The following is a 22,229-nucleotide window of genomic DNA, read 5'->3' as shown; positions in this document are numbered from 1 at the left end:
TCCAGCGATGTTCTGCCATTTCTGAAACACGAATGGCACTCAGAACACCTCGCCTGACTCACTGCTTCATTCCGTAAGTTTGCTTCAACATTCCATGGGTTTCGGTTGCCGATTTCTCGAAGAATTTGGTGTTCGCTTTTTGCTCCAGTTTCGAGTCCATCGTGATTTCGCAAATGCGCGGATGCACGTGCTAACAAAACCTTATGTAACACAGGTCTCAATGAAGATAGTGCTTTGAAACTTTGTGTCGCGTCTCTTCAAGGTCATCTAGTGTCACTGCTGCGTGCGCAAGTCAATCACACGATCCCTTCACCCACAGCAGACACAGTCTCGGAATTTAGTGATCACACCTCGTACATGGTGTTCCGTTTGTACTGTATGCAGCCTCAAGAAAGCTTAAACCTTTTTATAACCTGACGGTAACTAAATCTGGAGATTTTAGTAGGCAACTCAACTAAAGTGTTCGGATTCAGAGCATTAGAATGTATGATTCCAAAAACGTATCTACAGTCTTAACTTGACACACAGCACGCAGCTTGAAACTTTTCATAACGTCGCGATAACTACAGCCCCTCAAGACTTCAGCAAGAAACTAAATAGGGTAAATGTCATAGCAACGGAATGAATGATTCCATAAACGAATAAAATGAATCAAAATTTAACTTTATATGACTCTATTTACATGCGTACACTTCGAATAAATTATGTGAAATGCTACCATGAAATTCATTATTATAGTTTTATAGCTTTCGTGGGACACCCTTTGACTAAAAACAGTGAACCGAAGACATAGGCCTACACGAATATAAGAGCAAGCGTGCTTGTGATATTTTCTGGGCGAACATTTTCGGCCTCAATTTACTTTCATTCCTTTATGGCTTCATGCTCTGATTTCTCTAGCGCTAAGATGATGAAAGCTGACCTGAGGTAGATCTGCTTGAGCGCGACACCGCAGTTCACGCAATGTTTGGGCAGACAGAAGTGGTCCACCAGCGACTCCCATTCGTTCCGGCTGTTCACCTGCAACAAAACAAAATCTCATTAAAATCACAATCCTCCAAGGGAACATACACAAAGGCGAGCAGGCACAAACCTTTCAACATAAAGTAACAATAAACATCATGGTTGTTTTTCGTGCCGTGTTGGACGGCAATATCAGGTCAATTCTGTGGTGTTTGGGTAAAGGGAAATAGGCCTAAGTCATAAAATGAGTTCGGAGGTAAATGAAAATTAAACTTGGAACCCTTATTACAAATAATTTTCTACACAAATAAAACACATCAACTGCTTGTATTCTTTGATTTCTGCACACCCACTTGCATAATTTAACTTGTGTGTTCATCTGGGGAACAAAATTCCACCTGAACAAAAAAATGACTTATACCCCTTTACCCGAACACCACAGAATTATTCATGTCTTATTTGACTACTAAATTTAAGGACATAACACGAGTTGTTGTTGTATCTTAGACTGATGATATAGTACAACTGTAGAAAATAAGTAAATGAGTGTCACGAAGATTACACACATTTTCTCATTATCGCTATACATTTTTTAGCATTTCTCAACAATTCAGTTCCTTACTCCTACGCGTCTTGCGAATGATACTATTTATAGCTACTAGAATTAACTTGAACTATATTTAAAACACACCCATAAATAAAATAATTTACCATGGCATCTCTGTATTGTTTGTTGTTTAGTCAACTACCCGAAGACAGGTTTGAACCTCATATCATAATTATTAGAAGAGCAAAATTCACTCCGGAATAATCGTTGTTATCATAACAGATAAATTCTGTAGGACATAAAATTAATCTTTACGTACTCTCATGACACCAATACGGCATCGCTCATGAGACAACTAAGCCAAGGTGTAATGGGGTAGGGTTGCCAGTTCCTTTTCCCCCATTACATACATTGCTGTGGTAGCCTAGCATGGAACTAGAAGTGTAGGATGAACTTCGTACCTCGCGGTTTTCCACGGTGTCCATCTTGCTCCATTCTCTATTTAATACACTTCAAGATTTTTCACAAGGTCTGCCTCGCTACTTTATCCAGCTATTGGATACAGCATACTCAATTTCTCTGTGGCAGTATTTAGCTATTTAATCCAAAAAATAATGTCTGTCATAATTTACACACTGTACGGCTTACGAGTAAACTGTCTATATGTCATTTTTGCATATATTTACATAAAATAACTATGTGCATTGCAGTAATTTCTAATGCTACTTTTATACTTACAAAACTCAGTAAAAGTGGCATAGACCCTAAATGTTAAGAGATAATACGGGATTTATAATGATAATGAGTTTCCAAGAAGGTTAATTTCTTCGAAAATAATTATTGTGATAAAAATTATAATTCAAAATTCTGTAAGACTAATTGAATAGAAATTCACTCACGGACTAGCTATCATTAGGTAATCTTTTAAAATTGAGAGATTATTAACTATCTATGTAGTCATCTTCCTGGATGTATTAAAAAAGTGAAAGTTCACAGAAATGAATCCCGATTAAAGCGTGAATACGACATGTCTTCATTTTATCGTTTTGTATTTTATTTTTAAGGACGTGTCCAGAACAAAACAATATTAGTCCACCCTTCTTGCACATAAATAACATAGCCTATTTCCATTTTCAGTTGACTTCTATTATATGGAGATTTCCAGTAATTTCATTAAACGTCCTTGACAGAATCTGGTTATATACGGATAACGATAGTAGTTCATTAGATAACCGCTCGCCGCCTATTCACTTGCGCAAGTAGATCACACAACACTCGACAGATGGCAGCACGTGTACGCTTTGGCATGTGCAGCATCTAACGCAAGCTTCTTGAACTTCGTGTTACGTTAAAAATGTCAACATTTTCTCATCCAATACATTTACATATTCACGTCAAAACATTTGACTAAACAGAAAGAAAAATTTAAATAATTGTATATAAAATAATGCACATATTTTAGAAAAAAATATATTCGTTCGATAGGAACTGTATTCTCTCACATCAATTTCCTGCCGATTTTTGAAGTGGATAACCCACTGTATCTTACTTTGAGAAAAGACCCATTAATTTTTAACATTATATTTCAAGTGTAACATTCCCAAATGACTTCATCTTTTATATAGGCCTACCGAATATGAAGAAAATTCGACCAATAAATAATTTAGGATAAATCGCTATAGACAGAATTCCTAAAAACTTTCTCGTTATTAGTGATGCTAAAAGCATACTTTCGTAAAATTCTCGAAACGAATTTTTACAGTATTACAAATGCGTCTCCTTTGAACTTCATATAATGATAAGAGAAAAATCGAACAGTATCGATAATGTCATTCGATTACTGATCCTGCGTAGTATGGCAGACTTTATCCGAAATTCAGATATTTTCTAGTACCTTCCTTTCCATATATTAATACTTACATTCAAGAACTCTCTTATCTTCTGGATTCATTCATCGCTGTTTCATACAGATCCAAGAAATACGAAATCATTCTTAAAGAGTAGCAAGGATATGTCTAGTTGTAACTATACCAAATACTAGACGTTTGCGGAAAAGACTATAAAAACATCAATTCTTTAGTTATAGCACTGCGATATCTTCGAAATCGCTGTTTTCTGTGTGTAGAACGTGCTTGAAACCTTTACCATTTCCACTCGATTGCATCGAAATGATTGCCCATAAAGCGTTGGAAGTAAAGCAGCCCACTCTGTTAAGCTCGTCAGTGCCCAGTGTAGATGAGACTGAATTCCACAGAGTGCAACAAATAAGTAAACCTTGTATAAAAATATGTAAATAAGATGTTTATGTCTCTTGTGGTAATGCCCGTGCTAATACCACAGTCTAGCATATACGTGACGAAGCTTGAGTTGTTGAGGGTACTAGGAACAATAGACTGTGCCGATACCATTTCGCATCGTCTGTGATGAGGCGATAGTAGCCATCCTAGTGGTTAGCAACTATCTATGGATGCTTATTCCCTATGTATTGAGCTTCGTGACTGTATATACTAGACTGTGCCAATACTATATCACACATTTTCATACAGCGTTTCAAATAAAATTAAAACATCACAGTACACATTTTGTTAAGACGAAGTTACACTCATGCAAACCCCGGTGCGTGCTCCACTGTTTAAAAACTCCGTCGGAAATAAATAAACGTCTTATCACAGCTTTGAATTTTATTTCTGAAAATCACGAGAGTAAAGGAGAAAAGTATGGCGACGTTGCTAATTTCTCGGGAAATGGACAACCTTGCTCGTTTTTTTATTAATATTCTGTGGAAGAAAAGTTTGGAAACCAATTATTAAATAAAGAGAGCAGAAAGACGAACAAGAAATATTAAAACCAACAAGAATAAGATTGAAAACGAAAAAGTTAGAAATAACTTAAGTAAATCAATATTACAAAGTGAAAAGCAAATAAATGTTGAGGGGGTGGAGGTCGAAAACACGTCACATCTGAAGACTTCTGTCACCAAATCTTATCAACATCAGAATCTCAATTTTCTCATTTTATTTTAAGAATATTTTGTTTTATGTCGATTTCATCAATAAAACTGCTTTCGTAACACAAGGACTAACAGAAAATGTATCAACAATAAAATTGTTACCACCGTTACCATAACCACAGTGCGTCTGTATAAAATAAATAAATTACTACCGAGTGACGTGGGTCATTAGTAACGCACTAGACTCGAATTCGGGAACTGATAAGTTCAAACTCGGGCCGGCCAATCTGACCGAGGTTTTTCATGCTTTACTTACCTCAGTCATAAAGGCAAATTCCGGATTGGAAATTTACATACCATGATTTACCATCGGCTTAATCGCCATTATGATAAGGTTGATAAGTGTTGACCACAATGGTCTGAAATCACTATTTTCGCTTACATCGATGTCATTCTAGTTAAGCAAAAACAACAGTAGAAACGATTCTACGAGAAGAACACAAATGCAAAGAGTGCCTACATTCCCCCGTTCCGTTTCATTCTAAATTCAATAATAATTTTACCAGCCCACATCCAAACATACATGCACTTTTTTTTTTTTTCATTTTGGTTCAGACAGACGCATATAATAACATTAGAAGCTGCAATCGCCAAAAGAAATCCGCTCGACGAAACACAAAAAACGATATATTTTGACAGATGCATTATTAAAATATAAGACAGTAGTAATTTCTCGTTTATATTATGTAAAACGAGCAGCCTATCACTGCAAATCTTTTTAAATAAACAGTTACATGATTTTAATTTTGATCAACATGTTTAACCTTACCAGCAAAATAATTCTGACCAACATTTTTAATCATACCAGCAAAATAATTTTGACCAACATTTTTAACCATAAGTCACCACCAAACTCAATGCTGTCAGTCCTAGTCTGTAGAAAATGTGAAGAAGATGTGTTAAATTGTTTGTGCTCGACACGAATGAAAAATGTTAGATTATTTGTGCTCTACTCGAATAAGAAATAAGGGTTGTTCAGATATGTTGTGCTCAATTCGTATGCGCCCTTATCATAATCGTTAAAAACTGAAATCAGTTAAAATGAATACAAGTCATATAACATTATGACAAAGGAAACATCACAATAGCTCACGGCCAACTGATACGCCCAAAGATTTAGGGGAGACGGGTTTGGTTGTCACACGGGTTGGTTGTCACAAAGTTAATAACTCTGTTACCTGATGACTCTGTGGCATTGTGGGAACGGCAGCGTTACTTCGACTATTTGTGTGAACTTTCAACTGTTACCGGCAACTTAGTGAGCAGCTGTCCACATTTTTGTGTTACTGGTGCTGGTGAGTAAAATTTACAGATTGTTGCAGTTTTATTTCGCTCTAGAAGTTTTTACTGTAGTGAAGTTCGGTTTTCAGCGTCTTGTAGCGTGTAATTCAATGTATTATATGATGATCTTTCTAAATCGTTATGAAACTCACAATCCTCCATACTAGCTAAAGTTTTCAATATGGCGTTTCGGGGTTGGTTGTCACACAAGGAAAGGGGTTGGTAGTCACAGATTGCAAATAGGAGGACTGTATAGGAGTAGAAGAGAATCAAATTCAAACATTAGTGGCTCCCACATTCCAAACTAATGACGTAGGAAAACTACCTGAGCCTCAGCCTTCTTCCAGCGGCTTGCAGAATGTTGAGACTACTAAGCCTATTGTTTCCCCAAAAGATATCAGACCTTTCCCTGAAGCTGAAGAAAGGAAAATCAAAGGGGCAACGACAACCGAAAGAGATGTTCGGCTATCCTCACGGACACACCTGTAAAAGAGGACCTTGAAAAGAAGAAAATGAAACAATGTTCTACAGATGTTAAGAAACGTCTTTTCCCGGCTGAAAAGAAGAACAAAACCCAAAAAAAGCGAAATAAGAAAACTGAAAGTAGTGACAGCGAAGACGATGATAGTTTTCGTATCGTATGTCTTGATTTATTTATCAATAGCAGATCGAGAGAAATATGGGTACAATGTTCCATTGCCGCTGTAATTATATTTTAGTTCCTATTTTATTTCACTTATTTATTATTATTATTATTATTATTATTATTATTATTATTATTATTATTATTATTATTTTATTTTAATATTATATCTGAACTGCGACCGAGCACGAGCGCTGCTCATTCGGTATCAAATTTTGTTAATACTACTGTATCTTCTTTTTATATTGCTTGTATTATTTTATTTCTATTTCTCTTGTTTGTTTTGTAATTATAAAAAAAATGTATAGAATGCAAGAAATGGGCCCATGAAAAATGCACGACAGGAAGTGTCCATTTCGTTTGTCAAAATTGTGATACCGATTTTTCAGATTAATTTTGTATAGCACATTGTTTGGCTATAATTTTGAAGTTTCATCAATGAACAATTTTCAATAATATGTTTGTGTAGTGTTTATGTTCTTTTATTCCGTATATGTTCATTAATTTTGTATTAATCCTCTGCAGTCTTCTGTTTATATTGTAACGTTAAGCAGTAGTTATTTCTTAATTTTAAATGTTTCTTTTGCCTTTAGTCGTGTTATATGAATAAAATAGGTATTTGTTCCTTCGAATACTTGTAGCCTATTTTCTCGTAATATTAACACGTGACAACCAACCCCGACAAATGTGACAACCATTCCCATCCTGGGGATGGTAGTCACAAACATTTTATAATAGAAAATTTATTGATAGTCTTATCACAATAACAATGAAGACAATAATTATTTTTCCAAACATTCAGAAACATGTGGACTACAAATTAATGAAATGAAAATGTGCATATTGCTTTTGGTGACTGCGTAAAAAAAAAAGTGTGACTACCATACCCTGTCTCCCCTACACACGGGATATGACCTAGATATTAAAGCGTGTATAAGCAAACTTAACAAAATGATTAAAAATATGCTATTTCAGATGATATTAAAAGAACTATGGGTGTCATTTAAAATGTTCTCGATGACGTCATAATTGCACAACAATAGTCTCAAAAATATTTTGTGTCCATAAGATTATTGCTTTCTAAATACACACAAGATTTGGTGCGTCTGAGCTTTTTTTTGTCCAAAATCCCCTCATTCAATTTCAATTGGAATTATGCGTTACTTCTGAGAAACCCTGTATGTGTTTATGCGTATGGTTTTTAAACAAAGAGCCATTCACTGTTTTCAATAGAACTTGTTATGCAGCAGTCTATTTCTTATGCGTCATTCCCGTATAAATTCACTCGGTGTTACGGGCTATAAGCAAGAATGAGTTCAATAATTTAGAAGAAATCGCTATACTAGTATACAAACTGTTTGTGAAAATATAATCTTTATCGTACCAGGGATGTCGAAAATGTAGTATTTTCGTGAAAATATCTCAGCCGACCTTTCTACAATGACCACAGTACTTTTTCTTTACATTTCGTACTACGAGAAAATAATATGCGTACAGAAGAGATTTCTTCAGACTCATTTGTAGCATTTAAATGGATCGCCAAGTGTGTCGTATTCTGTATATAATATAGGCTTACAAGGCCTACAAATCACTGAATTACTATACGGCCAATTGCTCAGAAACTGTGAACGGAATCCGCAAAGTTCAAGCCGTGATCCGTACCTGGGTCGGAGCGCGTGTGCCGAGATGCCAAATCCTCCCAAAACAACACATGGCGGGCACGTGCCGGGAGGCGGGGCATAGCCCAAGACATGGGTGGAGGGAGGACGGGCGGTAGACGCAGCATCTATTGCCTTTTCAATCCATCGCCGAGAGAGACAGAGAACGAGCGTGTGCCTCCCCCTCCTAACCTTCCCCTACACGAAATTCTCACGTCAACCAGGCTATGGATTCCGATTGCTCGCGGCATCCCCCTATCACCTGAGCCAGAACGGAACCTGCATGGACACGACCTTCACCTTGGCGGCACAAGGCCGTCGCCGACCGTCAACAAGAGCGGATCGGCTAACTTCACTTTGGGAAGCTCTAACAGTCGGCAGCCTATTTCTTTTTTTGGACAAAGTTGACGGTATACCGGCAGCGCTCTCGATCCGAAGTACAGGATCTAAAATTGACTCTATGATTATAGCCTCACACACAAATACAATATACAGAGTGATACACGAGGATTTACCGTCACTTACGGAGCTTATTTCCGAAGGCATTCTGAGCAAAAAATGTCATACCATTTGCCCTAATCTCAATATTTCAAAGTTACACTAATTTGAAGTTGTTTGTAAAATACCTTTTTTCTTTAGTTTTAAGGGTAAAAGAATATTACAAATAGAGAAATCAACTATTCAGAAGTATAATTTCTTTAATTGGCTAGCGTCCTGAATATTTTCATTCTGAAAAGGTGTCTATGCGGATGACGTGAATATGCTAGGAGAAAATCCACAAACGATTAGGGAAAACGCGGAAATTCTAGTTGAAGCAAGTAAAGCGATAGGGCTGGAAGTAAATCCCGAAAAGACTAAGTATATGATTATGTCTCGTGACCAGAATATTGTACGAAATGGAACTATAAAAATTGGAGATTTATCTTTCGAAGAGGTGGAAAAATTCAAATATCTTGGAGCAACAGTAACAAATATAAGTGACACTCGGGAAGAAATTAAACGCAGAATAAATATGGGAAATGCGTGTTATTATTCGGTTGAGAAGCTTTTGTCATCTAGTCTTCTGTCAAAAAAATCTGAAAGTTAGAATTTATAAAACAGTTATATTACCGGCTGTTCTGTATGGCTGTGAAACTTGGACTCTCACTTTGAGAGAGGACCAGAGATTAAGGGTGTTTGAGAATAAGGTTCTTAGGAAAATATTTGGGGCTAAGAGGGATGAAGTTACAGGAGAATGGAGAAAGTTACACAACACAGAACTGGACGCATTGTATTCTTCACCTGACATAATTAGGAACATAAAATCCAGACGTTTGAGATGGGCAGGACATGTAGCACGTATGGGTGAATCCAGAAATGCATATAGAGTGTTAGTTGGGAGGCCGGAGGGAAAAAGACCTTTGGGGAGGCCGAGACGTAGGTGGGAAGATAATATTAAAATGGATTTGAGGGAGGTGGGATATGATGGTAGAGACTGGATTAATCTTGCTCAGGATAGGAACCAATGGCGGGCTTATGTGAGGGCGGCAATGAACCTCCGGGTTCCTTAAAAGCCAGTAAGTAAGTAAGCAAGGTATAGACCGATAAGCAAATTAAATTTGGTGAATATAGGTTAAATGGGTCCGTCTTCTTGCTTATCAAGTAATGTATAGTCTTAATTATTAACTATGTCATATTTATTGATTGGATTAACGTTTTCGGCAATTATTTGCCATCATCATATCATCATAAGTATCATGTTATACGTGCTGAATACTGAATTACAAAATTAAATGGAATGAAGTAATATTCGGACAAACAAACATGGTTATCACTTGACTAGATAAATGTTACATTATAATTAGACGTGCACTGACTCAGCTGTTTACATGAACAATATTTTCATTTTATCATAATGTTAAGATTAGACACAAATGGAATTATGACGTGCAATAATTACATATATTATTAAATATTCATGTGAAAGTATTGTGTTTCATATAATACGTAAATTAAACTAGCAGGTTATGAACATGCTTGATGCTGAATGATTACTCTGTTTGAAAAATTATGCTATTGAGGAATACATGTACATATGTCAAGGTATCACGCTGTGGTATTGCATTTTATCATAAATGTTAAAGATTGAGCACAGAATGAAATGTGAAAACAAAATGACAATATGATATTGACTCTTCATGTGGAAAATATTATGTTCCATATGTTATATAAGTTGAAAACAAGTAAATTAAGAGCATGCTTGATACAAATGATTGCTGTGTGTTAAAAGTCTTGCTGTTAAAATTGCATTTACATATTCTAGTAGTTACCCATGGTAGCTTAGCATGGGAATTAAAATAGTGATACATGTTAAATAAATATTTAAAATACAGCTGAGGTAGGTTAAATGTGGTACAAATTTGGCTGTCACGTCTCGAAAATCAGTCAGCTGGTTTCAGTGCTGTGTTGGTTGTTAACATGATGTGTGTAGGTCTCAGCTGAACAACCGACTGAATTTATAATACTTGACGTTTTTATAAATTTCACAATTTTATTGGAAATGTGAAGGTCATGTGTGAATGATGAGTATTCAAGACAATGTTATTCACTCTTCCTAATAAATGTTTAGGCATATTTTCTGGGAATGGGTTCCTTCTCTTTGAAGTTACGTACTTACTTCAGTTTTGTATAATGAAATTCCCATATGATTTCTGGCTACTTTATCCAGATTACACAATTAATGATATTCGCAATTAATATCTCGTCATCGGCGTGCTTCTATTTCTAATTTTATTATTGTCGATTATCGCTATTTTCTTTTCTTGTCAAGTATTCTGATCTTAGAAATCTCATTTTCTGCTGCTTGTTTTCTGGATGTTTACTTTATCGTTAGTGTCCATGTTTCTGATCAATACGTCAAGAGAAATATTATCTATAGTAATGTCTTAAGAGGCAGCCAGACCCCGAGTTACATTTATTAGGACTATTTCGTGAATAAAATAAAAATGCAAATAATATATTCCTAAAATTCGCTCACAAAATGTTAATAATTGTGTATTTATGAATACTTAACCTATTCAGACATTGTGAAGTCAAATAAATGAATAACGATTAAGTTACTGCGATAAAGAAATAGAATGTTATTCAGTAATGCCAATTGAGAAAAGCGAAATACAGATTTAAAAATGTGTACTGCGCTTTTCTCTTGTTATTATAACAGAAATACGTTTTCATTATCTGCTAAAATCATAATTTAATTTAAACATTTTACAGTATTTATAAAAAACCTGATTAATACATTAATTAAATGAACAATTGTTATGAAGGAGTGTCAGTTTATTTAGATACAATGGACATGAAATTAGAAGATGAAGATGCAGATGTGGAAGTAAGATTTCGCACTTTATTTACTACAATGGATTCATGCTCATCGATTTACGTGGAAACAGTTGGCGACACGGACTAAACAAAAGAACGACCATGCGATAAATTGATGGTGATAAATCGAGCTGCAGAAATTATCGCCATGTATGACTATGATTGGTTGGAATTCAACATTTCATTACACTTCATTGGCTGAAAATGGAATGACGACATATAAATAAATAGTCTCCTTAGTACATACGCTTGCTTTGTAAGAAAGAATCCATTAACTATAACTCTTGGTTTAAATCACCTATTTACAAAACATACTATGTATTAGCCGATAATCCCACATAACAAATACAGATCAGATGTTATATATCATCATCATCATCATCATCATCATCATCCCTGTGTTCATGCGCAATCATTTCGGTACCAGTTAAGAAATCTGTGAATTTTGCCACACTTTACATTGCAGACGACACTGTCTCAAGTAGCTCTTGCCACCATTTTCAATGTTCTTACATTTATGCAATATAGCGTACTTTCCCACAGTGAGTTGTTGCATTTAACTTCCGGTCGTTGAAGTTCAAACAGAACGATTACTTCATATGCAAATGGCTGTAGCTCCTTTGATATTATTTCATTTCTTCACCCTTAGGAGAACTAACACAGCATTAGTCGGGTTAAAGTCAGTGTAAGATTGTCTTCAACAGTGAAAAAATAAATCCAGTTATGTCTTCCTGGCACAAGGCTGTACGTTTCTTGTGTTTGTGAGAACATGGTTAAGCATAATGGCTAAATTGACACAGTGGCGTTATAGCGACGTTTTTAATTATCCGACAGAAAAATACGTGTGGGGCATGGATGGATGGATTAGTCATAGTTTAGGCGTAGAAAAAAATCTATGCGCAGGTAAGACTCAATGGGCGAGAAATGGCCCGTAAATTTTGTACGGGCACTCCGTTCTTCAGGAAGCCCTACTAACTACTAGGGGGCGGATGTTGATAACCTAAAAATCTACTTAAAATGATCAATAAAATATCATTAAAATAATGGGAAAACGATAATAATAATAATAATAATAATAATAATAATAATAATAATAATAATCATAATAATAATTCTTTATTTATACTGGCAGAGTTAAGGTCATAGGGCTTTCTCTTACACTCTACCAGGTCATAAAGTATACAAGCAGTTAAAATTTAACAAAAAGTTACAGAACAGAATACTAACATATTACAAAAAAAAATAATAATAGCATAATAAAATCGACACTAAACAACATGAAAATAATACCATAATAGAAAAAAGAAAGTAAAATACATTGGAATATAGCAAAAGCAACTCATTTAGTACAAATGGTTAATATGGAAAACTAAGGAAGAATATAACAAAATAGAATGTAATAAAATAGTAATAATAATAAAAAAAGAAAATTGAATAAAATACACAATAAAAGGCTATGATAATAAATTCATCAGCTGATAAAGAGAACAAAAAGGGGAAAGGAATGAAAAGAAATATATAGCCTATATTTTTACAAAACTATCGCAGAGAAATGGGCTTAAACTGAAAGGAATCTGAATTGAAAAAGTGCAATTTTAATTTATTTTTGAAACTAGACAATATCCCACAGTCTCTGACATGTTGTGGTAGAGAGTTCTAGAGATGAGCTGCAGAGATCGTGAAAGATGAAGAGTAGAAGGATGTTCAGTGTTTAGGAATGGAGAGTGTGATATGGTGTTGTGAGCGAGTATCTATTTCGTGATATGAGGACAAATGTTGAAAACGAGAAGCTAAGTAGCAAGGGTTAGAGTTTTAAAGAATATTGAAGAGTAAAGTGAGAGAGTGAATAAAGTGAGAGAATGACAAGAATTTAAAAGAAAATAACATTTAAATATTATTCACCGTACTCGCACCACAACTTCTTAAAATTTAGTCACCTTGTTTCAATGACTCCCTCAAAATGTCAGCGAGAGGAGGCAACTTCCTGGAATCAAACTAAGATAAAGGAAAAGAGCATGCAACAAAATTAAAGTTTTAAGGGAAAACTACAGATTTTAATGAGTGTTTACAATGTGTTTCACTCAGGGGTGGTCTATGTCAGTGCCTTCATTCTCAGTATCTTCCTCCTTCCGCTCTTCACTTTTGTTACTAGACCTTTCAGATGAGGAGTGTAAATAACAGAACAAATTGTGGGCGCAGCATACATTCATGCAATCTTTGTGTTAAAAATTTCTTCCGAACCATATTGGGGACATAACGTCCTATTGTCCAGGAAACTGTGAAAGTTTCCCCCCTTCCAAACATAAATTCTAAAGACACCCTCGTGCCAACAAAAGAACAATAGCGGTCAAAGCCGTCACTTAAACTAAGCTGTCGTCAAGCATTTTATATTACTTCTGTTGTGTGAAGTAAAGCCTTCAGTGAAATGAGGGATGGACTTTAGAGTTTGTTCCAGACTATAAAACTCAAAGTTCACTGTTATTCACTTATTCAGTAGAGAATTACTAGTAGGGCCTACTACTCATCTGTTTGCTTAGAAAAAGATTTAACAGGTCTATATGTAAAGAAGGAAGTAAAATGCATTCAAAATGATCTAAAAGTTTTTTCAAAATATTAAAAATGACCAGAAAAGACAGAAAAAAAATGAAGAGTCCACTGCAAGAATGATGGATGTCATTTGGAATACATTTCTCAGGAGAAGCAATTGAGAGTTTGAAATGCTTAGAGCTCAAAGCTTAACTGTGATTTTCCGATCATTTGGACAATGACTATCAGTGTTAATGCCATATAACTCTTTATGTACATTCTATATGTCTTAAGCTATGCATGACAGTCTTGGTTCATTTTCGACAAGTGACATCCATCATTCTTGCAGTGGACTCTTCAAATGTAAAAATGACCTATTAGTTCAAAAACGTCAAAAAATGCAATATAAGAAATTAATTTTTTACGTTGATATTAATATAGAAGTCCACACCTGTGTAGTAACGGTCAGCGCGTCTGGCCGCGAAACCAGGTGGCCCGGGTTCGAATCCCAGTCGGGGCAAGTTACCTGGTTGAGGTTTTTTCCGGGGTTTTCCCTCAACCCAATACGAGCAAATGCTGGGTAACTTTTGGTGCTGGACCCCGGACTCATTTCACCGGCATCATCACCTTCATTTCATTCAGACGGTAAATAACCTAGATGTTGATACATCGTCGTAAAATAACCCAATAAAATAAATAAAAAGTTAATATAGAAGGGATTTCTATATTCATAGGCATCGTCCTAATGTGAAAAATAAAAATACGACATTTCGTCAACATCCACCCCCTACTAATTACGTTTCATCGTCTCCCTTTGGGCGAGTCCCTCATCCATGGTAACTACTACAACACCGAGGATGACAGCAGTGGGAAATTTTTTAAATTTTCTGTATTCTCACTCCACCGTTCCAACCCTCGCAACAGTAACTAAAAACAGACTTCACACGAAGATTAAGCAATGAACCACGTATGTGACCAAGTACCATGTCTCGAAGACGTTTCAGAAGGTTCCAGCCTCACAAAGCAACGCAGTTCGGTTTCTGAAAGGGGGCAAATTAATTGCGTGTGTTTTATGACCTCGCATTAACGCAGGCAGGCAGCCGGAATCGGTGATGACGTGAAGAACAGAGAGTTGTTGCTGCTGCCGCCGCCGCCTTTCATGGTCACGGCTGCAGACGGCCATGTTGAATCGTGCTGCTTCGTTACTTTCGCCTTGTTCATTGTCGTGGTGGTTTCTTAGCTCCCCACTTTTCTTGTATTCTTTACTTCCAGCACTGAGATAATTGTTCTTCGAGAAAGTTAACTGCTTAAGTTTTCTTTTTCTTCGGATAATGTCGAACAAAACCTCGCCTCTCTAGCATCGAACTTCTTCTTTATGTTTTATCTAGTGGGTAGGCTTATCAATCAACGAGTTGCTCCAAAAGATCTGCCGCGTACAAAAATGTTGGACCTCGCAAAACAAAGCTGCTGTGAAATATTATTCCAACACGATCTGCGGATAAATTTCTGTATTACGACCTTGTACGGGAAGTGCCTTCTCAAAAGCTAAACAATGAGCTTGAAAGAAAGAAAGAAAGAAAGAGAGAGAGACACACACACACACACAGAGAAGAGTGGCAGGTGATACATACTGTACTCCAACCAGGAGAAAGTCTCAGGGAAATGAGACGCAACGGTGTGATGCTATGAATGAATGTTGATGTCATAAGGTCACACACGCGGGTACACGCATCTCCATTGGCTAACTCTCAAAGCAACAATGATAACATTGATACACACATACTTATACTACCCTAGTTACAACATTTGATCACGGTTAATTTCCTGGTGTTTTAATCCCTCCATACAGAAAATAACATATGCAGAGCGCATGTTTTTTAAACTGACGTTATAAACGGTAATATTATATATCTACTGTTCTCCAACCAGGAGATCAACCGTGAAAGGAATGTGCTTACTACTGCCTCATCTATTGGAACGAAGTAGATAAATAATATTACCATTATAACGCCAGTTTAAAAACCATGCGCTCTCCTTCATATGCTATTTCCTGTATGGAGAGATTAAAAGACCAGGAGATTAACTGTGATCTAATTTTGTAACTAGGGTAGTATCAATATGTTTGTATCAATGTTATGGTTTGTGCTGTGAGAGCTAGCCAATAGAGATAAGAGTACCCACGTGTGTGATCTTATGACATCAACATTCATTCACAGCATTACCCCCCTTCGTCTCATCCGGCGGAGACTTTCTCGTGGTTGGAGCACAGTACTTCGCTCCAATAGATGACGCAATAGTAAGCACATTCCTTCCACGGTTAATCTCCTGGTTGGAGAATAGTAGGATCCCTGTAAATACGTGAAACGTATGTTGTCGGTTAGGCGTTATTGTGACATACAGTATAGATTTTAACGAATGTCTTCTTTTTTATATAAGAATTGTCTACTAGAGAGTGAAATAAATGTAATGTGTTGTATTACTAATAGTCATTTTTCCTTTATTTCTTTGTTGCATATATACCATATATCACTAGGATTAATGAACAAATAGAGAATAGAAAATGAAATGTAGGAGAAATACTAAAGGGAAGATTAGACCAAGTAATAAAAAAGGTATAGTGTAAATGGGAGCATTTGTACAGACGTGTACTGGAAATAATGTGTTAGTGTAATAATATGTTAATGGTGGCACCGGATACAGAAATGTGAGGTACACCATTACATGTAAAGAAGTGCTGTGACGAAATATATCATATCATATCATATCATATCATATCATATCATATCATATCATATCATATCATATCATATCATATCATATACCGTGCTGAAACGGCAGTTTAGTGGCTAGGGCACTGGATTCACAATCCTAGAGATCTGGTTCGATCTCATAACCCCCAATCTGTATTAGGTAGGCCTGTGGTCCAGGTAACACAGGGGTTTTCTCCGAAAGCTCCGGTTCTCCTGTGGCATCCCAACAAATTTCCATCACCATATCTGATCGCGGGTGTAGCGTAGACCAGCCTCCTATGGCGCACCCTGGGCAACGACTGTCTGTAAATTGGTCTACATAACTGGCTTCATATAGGTGAATTACCAACAGTCGAGTAGGCCTCCTGGTACACGCCATTACATAAAAAGATATATGTAACAACGCCAGATATATAAATGCAAACTTGGTTGTCGGAAGAAAAATAAGGAAGGTAGGCCTAAACCTGCGAATATTAAATAAGACAGTAAAGCAAGTGGACAGCGTCAAATACTTGGGGTGAACTATAAGCAGTAACAAGAGCTGCTACCAAGAAGTCAAGAGGATAGCAAATACCTTTAATAGAAAAAGGAGTATCTTCTGCGGACCTCTGGAAAAAAGAACTAAGGAGGAGACTGGTAACGTGCTTTGTGCTGAGTGTGGCATTGTATGGGGCAGAAACATGGACATTACGACGAAGTGAAGAGGAAAGATTAGAATCAATTGAAATGTGGATATGGGAATAATGGATCGTGTACAAAATGAGTACAGGTGCCAGCATCGAAAGTTATCCAGTATTTTCTCTTAATAGATTGAGGAAAAACCCCGAAAAAAAACCTCAAATCAGGTAATTATTCCCAACTAGGATTTGAACCCAGGTCCATTCGCTTCACTGTCAAACATACTAACAGTTACGCCACAGCGGTGAACTGGAAAGGATCTTAGGTCCACCCTAATGATGATCAGAAAAGTCAAATAAAAAAATCATAAGTTGCTATGATGCTATTTCCACATCCACGGCGTTGTTACTTGCTATTCGAATATTACTTTGGACTGACCAAAGGAGATGTAAGCACTATGCCAACTTGCAAGAACTCACGTCCTTGAAAAAGACCACTCATTACAGTGATGTTAACATTTTCACGCTCCACCTGGCGTCTCTTACACTGCAGATCCTTTTTTAATGACAGCACCTCACAAAAACAACCCACAAAGCTCCTGGCAGATACCTTGCTATGCTAACTGCATTTCTGTACACAATTGCTGGTTAGTGACGTGAAGAAAATCGTATGAACTTGTTGGTATCACTTGTGAAGTTCAGACCTGTCTTCGGACAGTTGACTAAACAACACAACAAAACAATACTTCTAATGGACGGTAGAGAAAGCCTGGACCAACTTCTCTGACCTCACTCTGTATTTCCACTCATTAGGAAGAGAGTCTTGTTTGATGTCTTCCGACGAGTATGATACAGTCAGCATCCCTGTATTTGGAGCTGAGACTCCTCCGGCAGAGCACGAGGTCGCGCTGGAAGCTGCCAGCGGCGGGGAGGTCGTAAAGCTGTAGTTAAAGCATGATGACTCAGCGCCGTACTGCACGGCCTACAGGAGAAGACCCAGTTCAGACATGGTTTGTGAGCACGTCTAAAAACTAGTTTTGTGGGATTCGATCGATCGATCAATTTCTGTTGTAAGATTAATCGATCAAAAATATTTAATCGAATAAGAGTCGATTAAAATTAATTGGTTGTAGTTGATATTAATTATTATTTTTAATACAAACTCTTACCAAAAATTCCGACAATATTTCTCTCTCGAAAATTGCTTACTTAAAAGCACAATAGTATTGTTTGTTATTTTCTAACTGTAAACCAGGTAGCGTAGGAAAAATCTTTGCATAAACACTTCAGAAAGAGATGGAGATATGAGGACAGTGACCTAGTCTACCTCTATTGAAAGTTGATACAATACGAAATCCTTATTAAGTTTTATGGTTTTCCAAGGAAATTTCCACCTTGTTGTCAGCTGATCTTCCTAGCATATGAAATACATGCTTTTCTGGGATTCGTCCCCCTCATCCCTTATAAAATAGCCATGTCTACACAGTGTGCAAGTGAGAGCGTAACTACCTTCTTCTCTTTCTAAAATTTGGTAATTCGATTACAATAGGGGTCAGTCTTCTGTTTCGACCGTTGTACCGCAGTTGCAGTTTCTGTACTAGGTTTGTGTATGAAGGTTATGTGTTTAGTTTGATAAAGAACCGGTAATATAACTGTTTTATAAATTCTAACTTTCAGATTTTTTGACAGCAGACTGGATGATAAAAGCTTCTCAACCTAATAATAACAGGCATTTCCCATATTTATTCTCTGTTTAATTTCCTCCCGAGTATAATTTATATTTATTACTGTTGCCCCCAGGTATTTGAATTTTTCCACCTCAGATTTCTAATAATAATAATAATAATAATAATAATAATAATAATAATCCGTGGCGCTAATAATAATAATAATAATAATAATAATAATAATCCGTGACGCTACAGCCCGTGAAGGTTCTAGACCGACCAGCCGGCTGCTGGCCTCACGCCCACATGCCGAAGCAGAGGTGGACGATCATCCAACCAGAATGGAGGTATCGTGTGGTTAGCACGATGATCCCCCCAGCCGTTATAGCTGGCATTCGAAACCGGATTTCGCTACCTATCGTAGCTCCCCAAGTGCATCACGATGCTGGGTGGGCACCAGTCCCATACAATGGCCGAAATTTCATGAGAAAATTTCTTCCCCCATCAAGACTCGAACCAGCGCGCATTCCGTAACGCGAGTCCTAGGCAGGATGCCTTTGACCGCGACGCCACGGCGCGGGACCCTCAGATTTACTGTATACTACATTAATAATATATCAATGTAGCGACTTCTGCACTGTTTTATAGCGGGTTTTCTAGAATCTAATTGGCAACACTCGGCCAAAAAGAGAAAGAAAAGGGAAGGACGTATCGGACACAGCTATGAAGTGACTGCACCTCATAGTACCACCACACTGGCAACATTTCCAGTTATAAGTGTTATAGCATTTCCCTGGCTTCGGTGTCCATACTTGTGCTCCAACTAAAATGCGGGTAGCCCTACAAAGTGTCCCCCTCATGAGTAATCCTCATTTATGCCCGAGAAATTAGTGCCACTTTACGGAGCGGCAGAGAACTCAATATCGCTAGCGGAATCCCAGAAGACGAGTGGTTCTGGACTCTGCTATAAATGCTAATTACATGCAATTACCAGTTGCTGCCACACAGAAAGAAGTCAACGCACGTTGCTAGAGTCCATTCCACAGTGGTGAACTCGTTTGTACGAACTAATACAACACACAAAACATTATCCCACAAAAGCTTCTATTTCATTACTCCTTTCTTACTTTCTGCAAGTAACGCTAGCGTGTTATTCCAAGCCCCAAGATAAGCACCTTCTCACCCACACCAACCAATCATGCTGGTTCTGGGCCATCGGTATGTTGCTAGTAAAATTTATTTTAATGGACTAAAAGAAAAGACACATTTTGAAAGGGTAATCTTCGATAAAGCGGATCTACATACGTGAAAGGTAAACAAAATGGATCTCAGATACTATCTTCCAAAGTATTACAATGTACTAATGTTTATCAGTTTTGTTAAATACATTGTATTAAAAAGGGTTTGATAAAAAAAAATAATACAAAAGTTGTTTGTTTTTGTTCGTAAAACCAATCTGACGAAAAAAGTTTGAGTTTCCGTTAAAGAAACAAAAACAAATTAGCCTTAAAATAACCTCGATAACCGTCACTAAATCAAAAATTACCAATGTCGTTGCTTTTTCCCTTTAAGGGGTTAGGTACAGCGTACAGCAGTAAAATTTTGGAATTATCCAACATTTTTTTCCTCCTTTACTGTAGCTTGTACAATAATGAAAATTAGTATGTTTGAAATACTGTCCTTCTGCTATATGAAAAAAATATTTTAAGACTTAAAAAATATATATATTTACTTCCCCCCCCCAAAAAAAAAAAATTCATTTCACTGTGTAATGATGAAACGTTTGCCACATAATTAAAAAACTATCTAACATTCTGTGATGAAACTTTTTGTGTGTATTTATGCATGTCATATCTACAATATGATGTAAGATCACTTCTCTAACTTTGTTAGATTGTCTGATAAAAAATAAATTCATTTTAAAAATGGCTAAATATTAGTATTTTCTTCTAACACAAAATAAAAAAAAAATATATTTATTAAGGATTGTAGTTGAAAGAGCATGATATTGTAAACGTGAATTTCAGCAATAAAATAAAAGAGACATAACATGAAAAAGTTAACAAGGTTATTAAATTATGAGGGAAACGCTTCATCATTGCACAGTGAACTGTCACAGTTTTGAATTAAAAAAAAAATAAAAACAATTTTGTAAATCGTAAAAATAGCTTTTTCATACAGCAGAAAGACAGTGTTTTACACATATCAATTTTCATTTTTGTGCAAGATACAGTAAAGGAGGAAAAAATGTTGAATATTTCCCAAAATTTTACTGCTGTAAGCTGTACCTAACCCCTTAAACAACTAAACGTTTATTCAAAACTGTAACCTGGCAAACACGTTATATTTTAGTTCACCAGCTGGAAAGTTAAAAAGAACACTCTGCACAGTATCGGATATACAACTACTCGTATTAGGACTTATCCCATTCATTACCGATATACGAGATGTTCACAAGTAGCAAAGCTCCTTGTTCAAAGAGTCACCATGGTGCAAAACCATCCTTTAAGAAAACGGAGAAAAAATATGTACGTTGATAGCTGAGCATTTCCACTCCCTTAAAATCGAATCCAGTTCGCTGGGTTTGCAACTAATCAACGTGCCAGTCACAGCACAGAAAGATACATAAAACATAAACTCTTCTAGAAAATATGAGTATAAAATTAAGCATTGTGTGTAATAAATAACGGTTTACCTCACTGATGATCTGAATATTACACCCCGTTTGAGATAATATCGCAGTCTAGTATATACTGTACAGTCACGAAGCTTGAGTTGTGAGGGTGCTAGGAACAATATACTGTGCCACTACTATTTCGCATTGTCTGTAATGAGGCGATATTAGCGATCCTAGTGGTTAGCAACAATCTATGGATGCATATTTACTACGAATTGAGCTTCGTGACTGTATATACTAGACTGTGATAATATTTTAACTAAGTCGGCATCCTTGCAACTCTCCAGTTAGCAGCATACATTCCAGAGAACTCCAAGTAGTGTTAAATGCAATAATGGACATTACATGCTCAAGTATAAACTTGAGCGGGATTTTGGGACTTGACGCCGGATACCGAAACTGACAGCGGTTTAAAGGACTTTCGCAGTGAGGGGAGACTCAAAGACTTCCCAGGAATGGGCAAATTACTGCCCGCAGGCCGAAGAGAACGACGCACTAAACGTGTAATGTGATAATAGGCGTTACAAGCTCGC

At 36.6% G+C, this 22,229-nt stretch overlaps 1 protein-coding gene across 9 annotated transcripts in view; it reads right to left on the bottom strand.

The window, feature by feature from the left end:
* The window catches only part of Bap170 (Brahma associated protein 170kD), a 465,097-nt gene that overhangs the window by 263,755 nt on the left and 179,113 nt on the right, over window positions 1–22,229 (bottom strand). For all 9 annotated transcript variants that reach the window (XM_069824389.1, XM_069824391.1, XM_069824392.1 and 6 more), the window contains exon 3: window positions 923–1,020. In XM_069824389.1, the coding sequence (XP_069680490.1) occupies window positions 923–1,020 (98 nt within the window). The remainder of the gene's footprint in view (window positions 1–922; window positions 1,021–22,229) is intronic.

This window comes from Periplaneta americana, chromosome 4 (genome assembly GCF_040183065.1).
Source record: "Periplaneta americana isolate PAMFEO1 chromosome 4, P.americana_PAMFEO1_priV1, whole genome shotgun sequence".
NCBI lineage: Eukaryota > Metazoa > Arthropoda > Insecta > Blattodea > Blattidae > Periplaneta > Periplaneta americana.
Note: the sequence above shows the minus strand (reverse complement) of the source record. Positions and strands in the feature narration are given on the sequence as shown.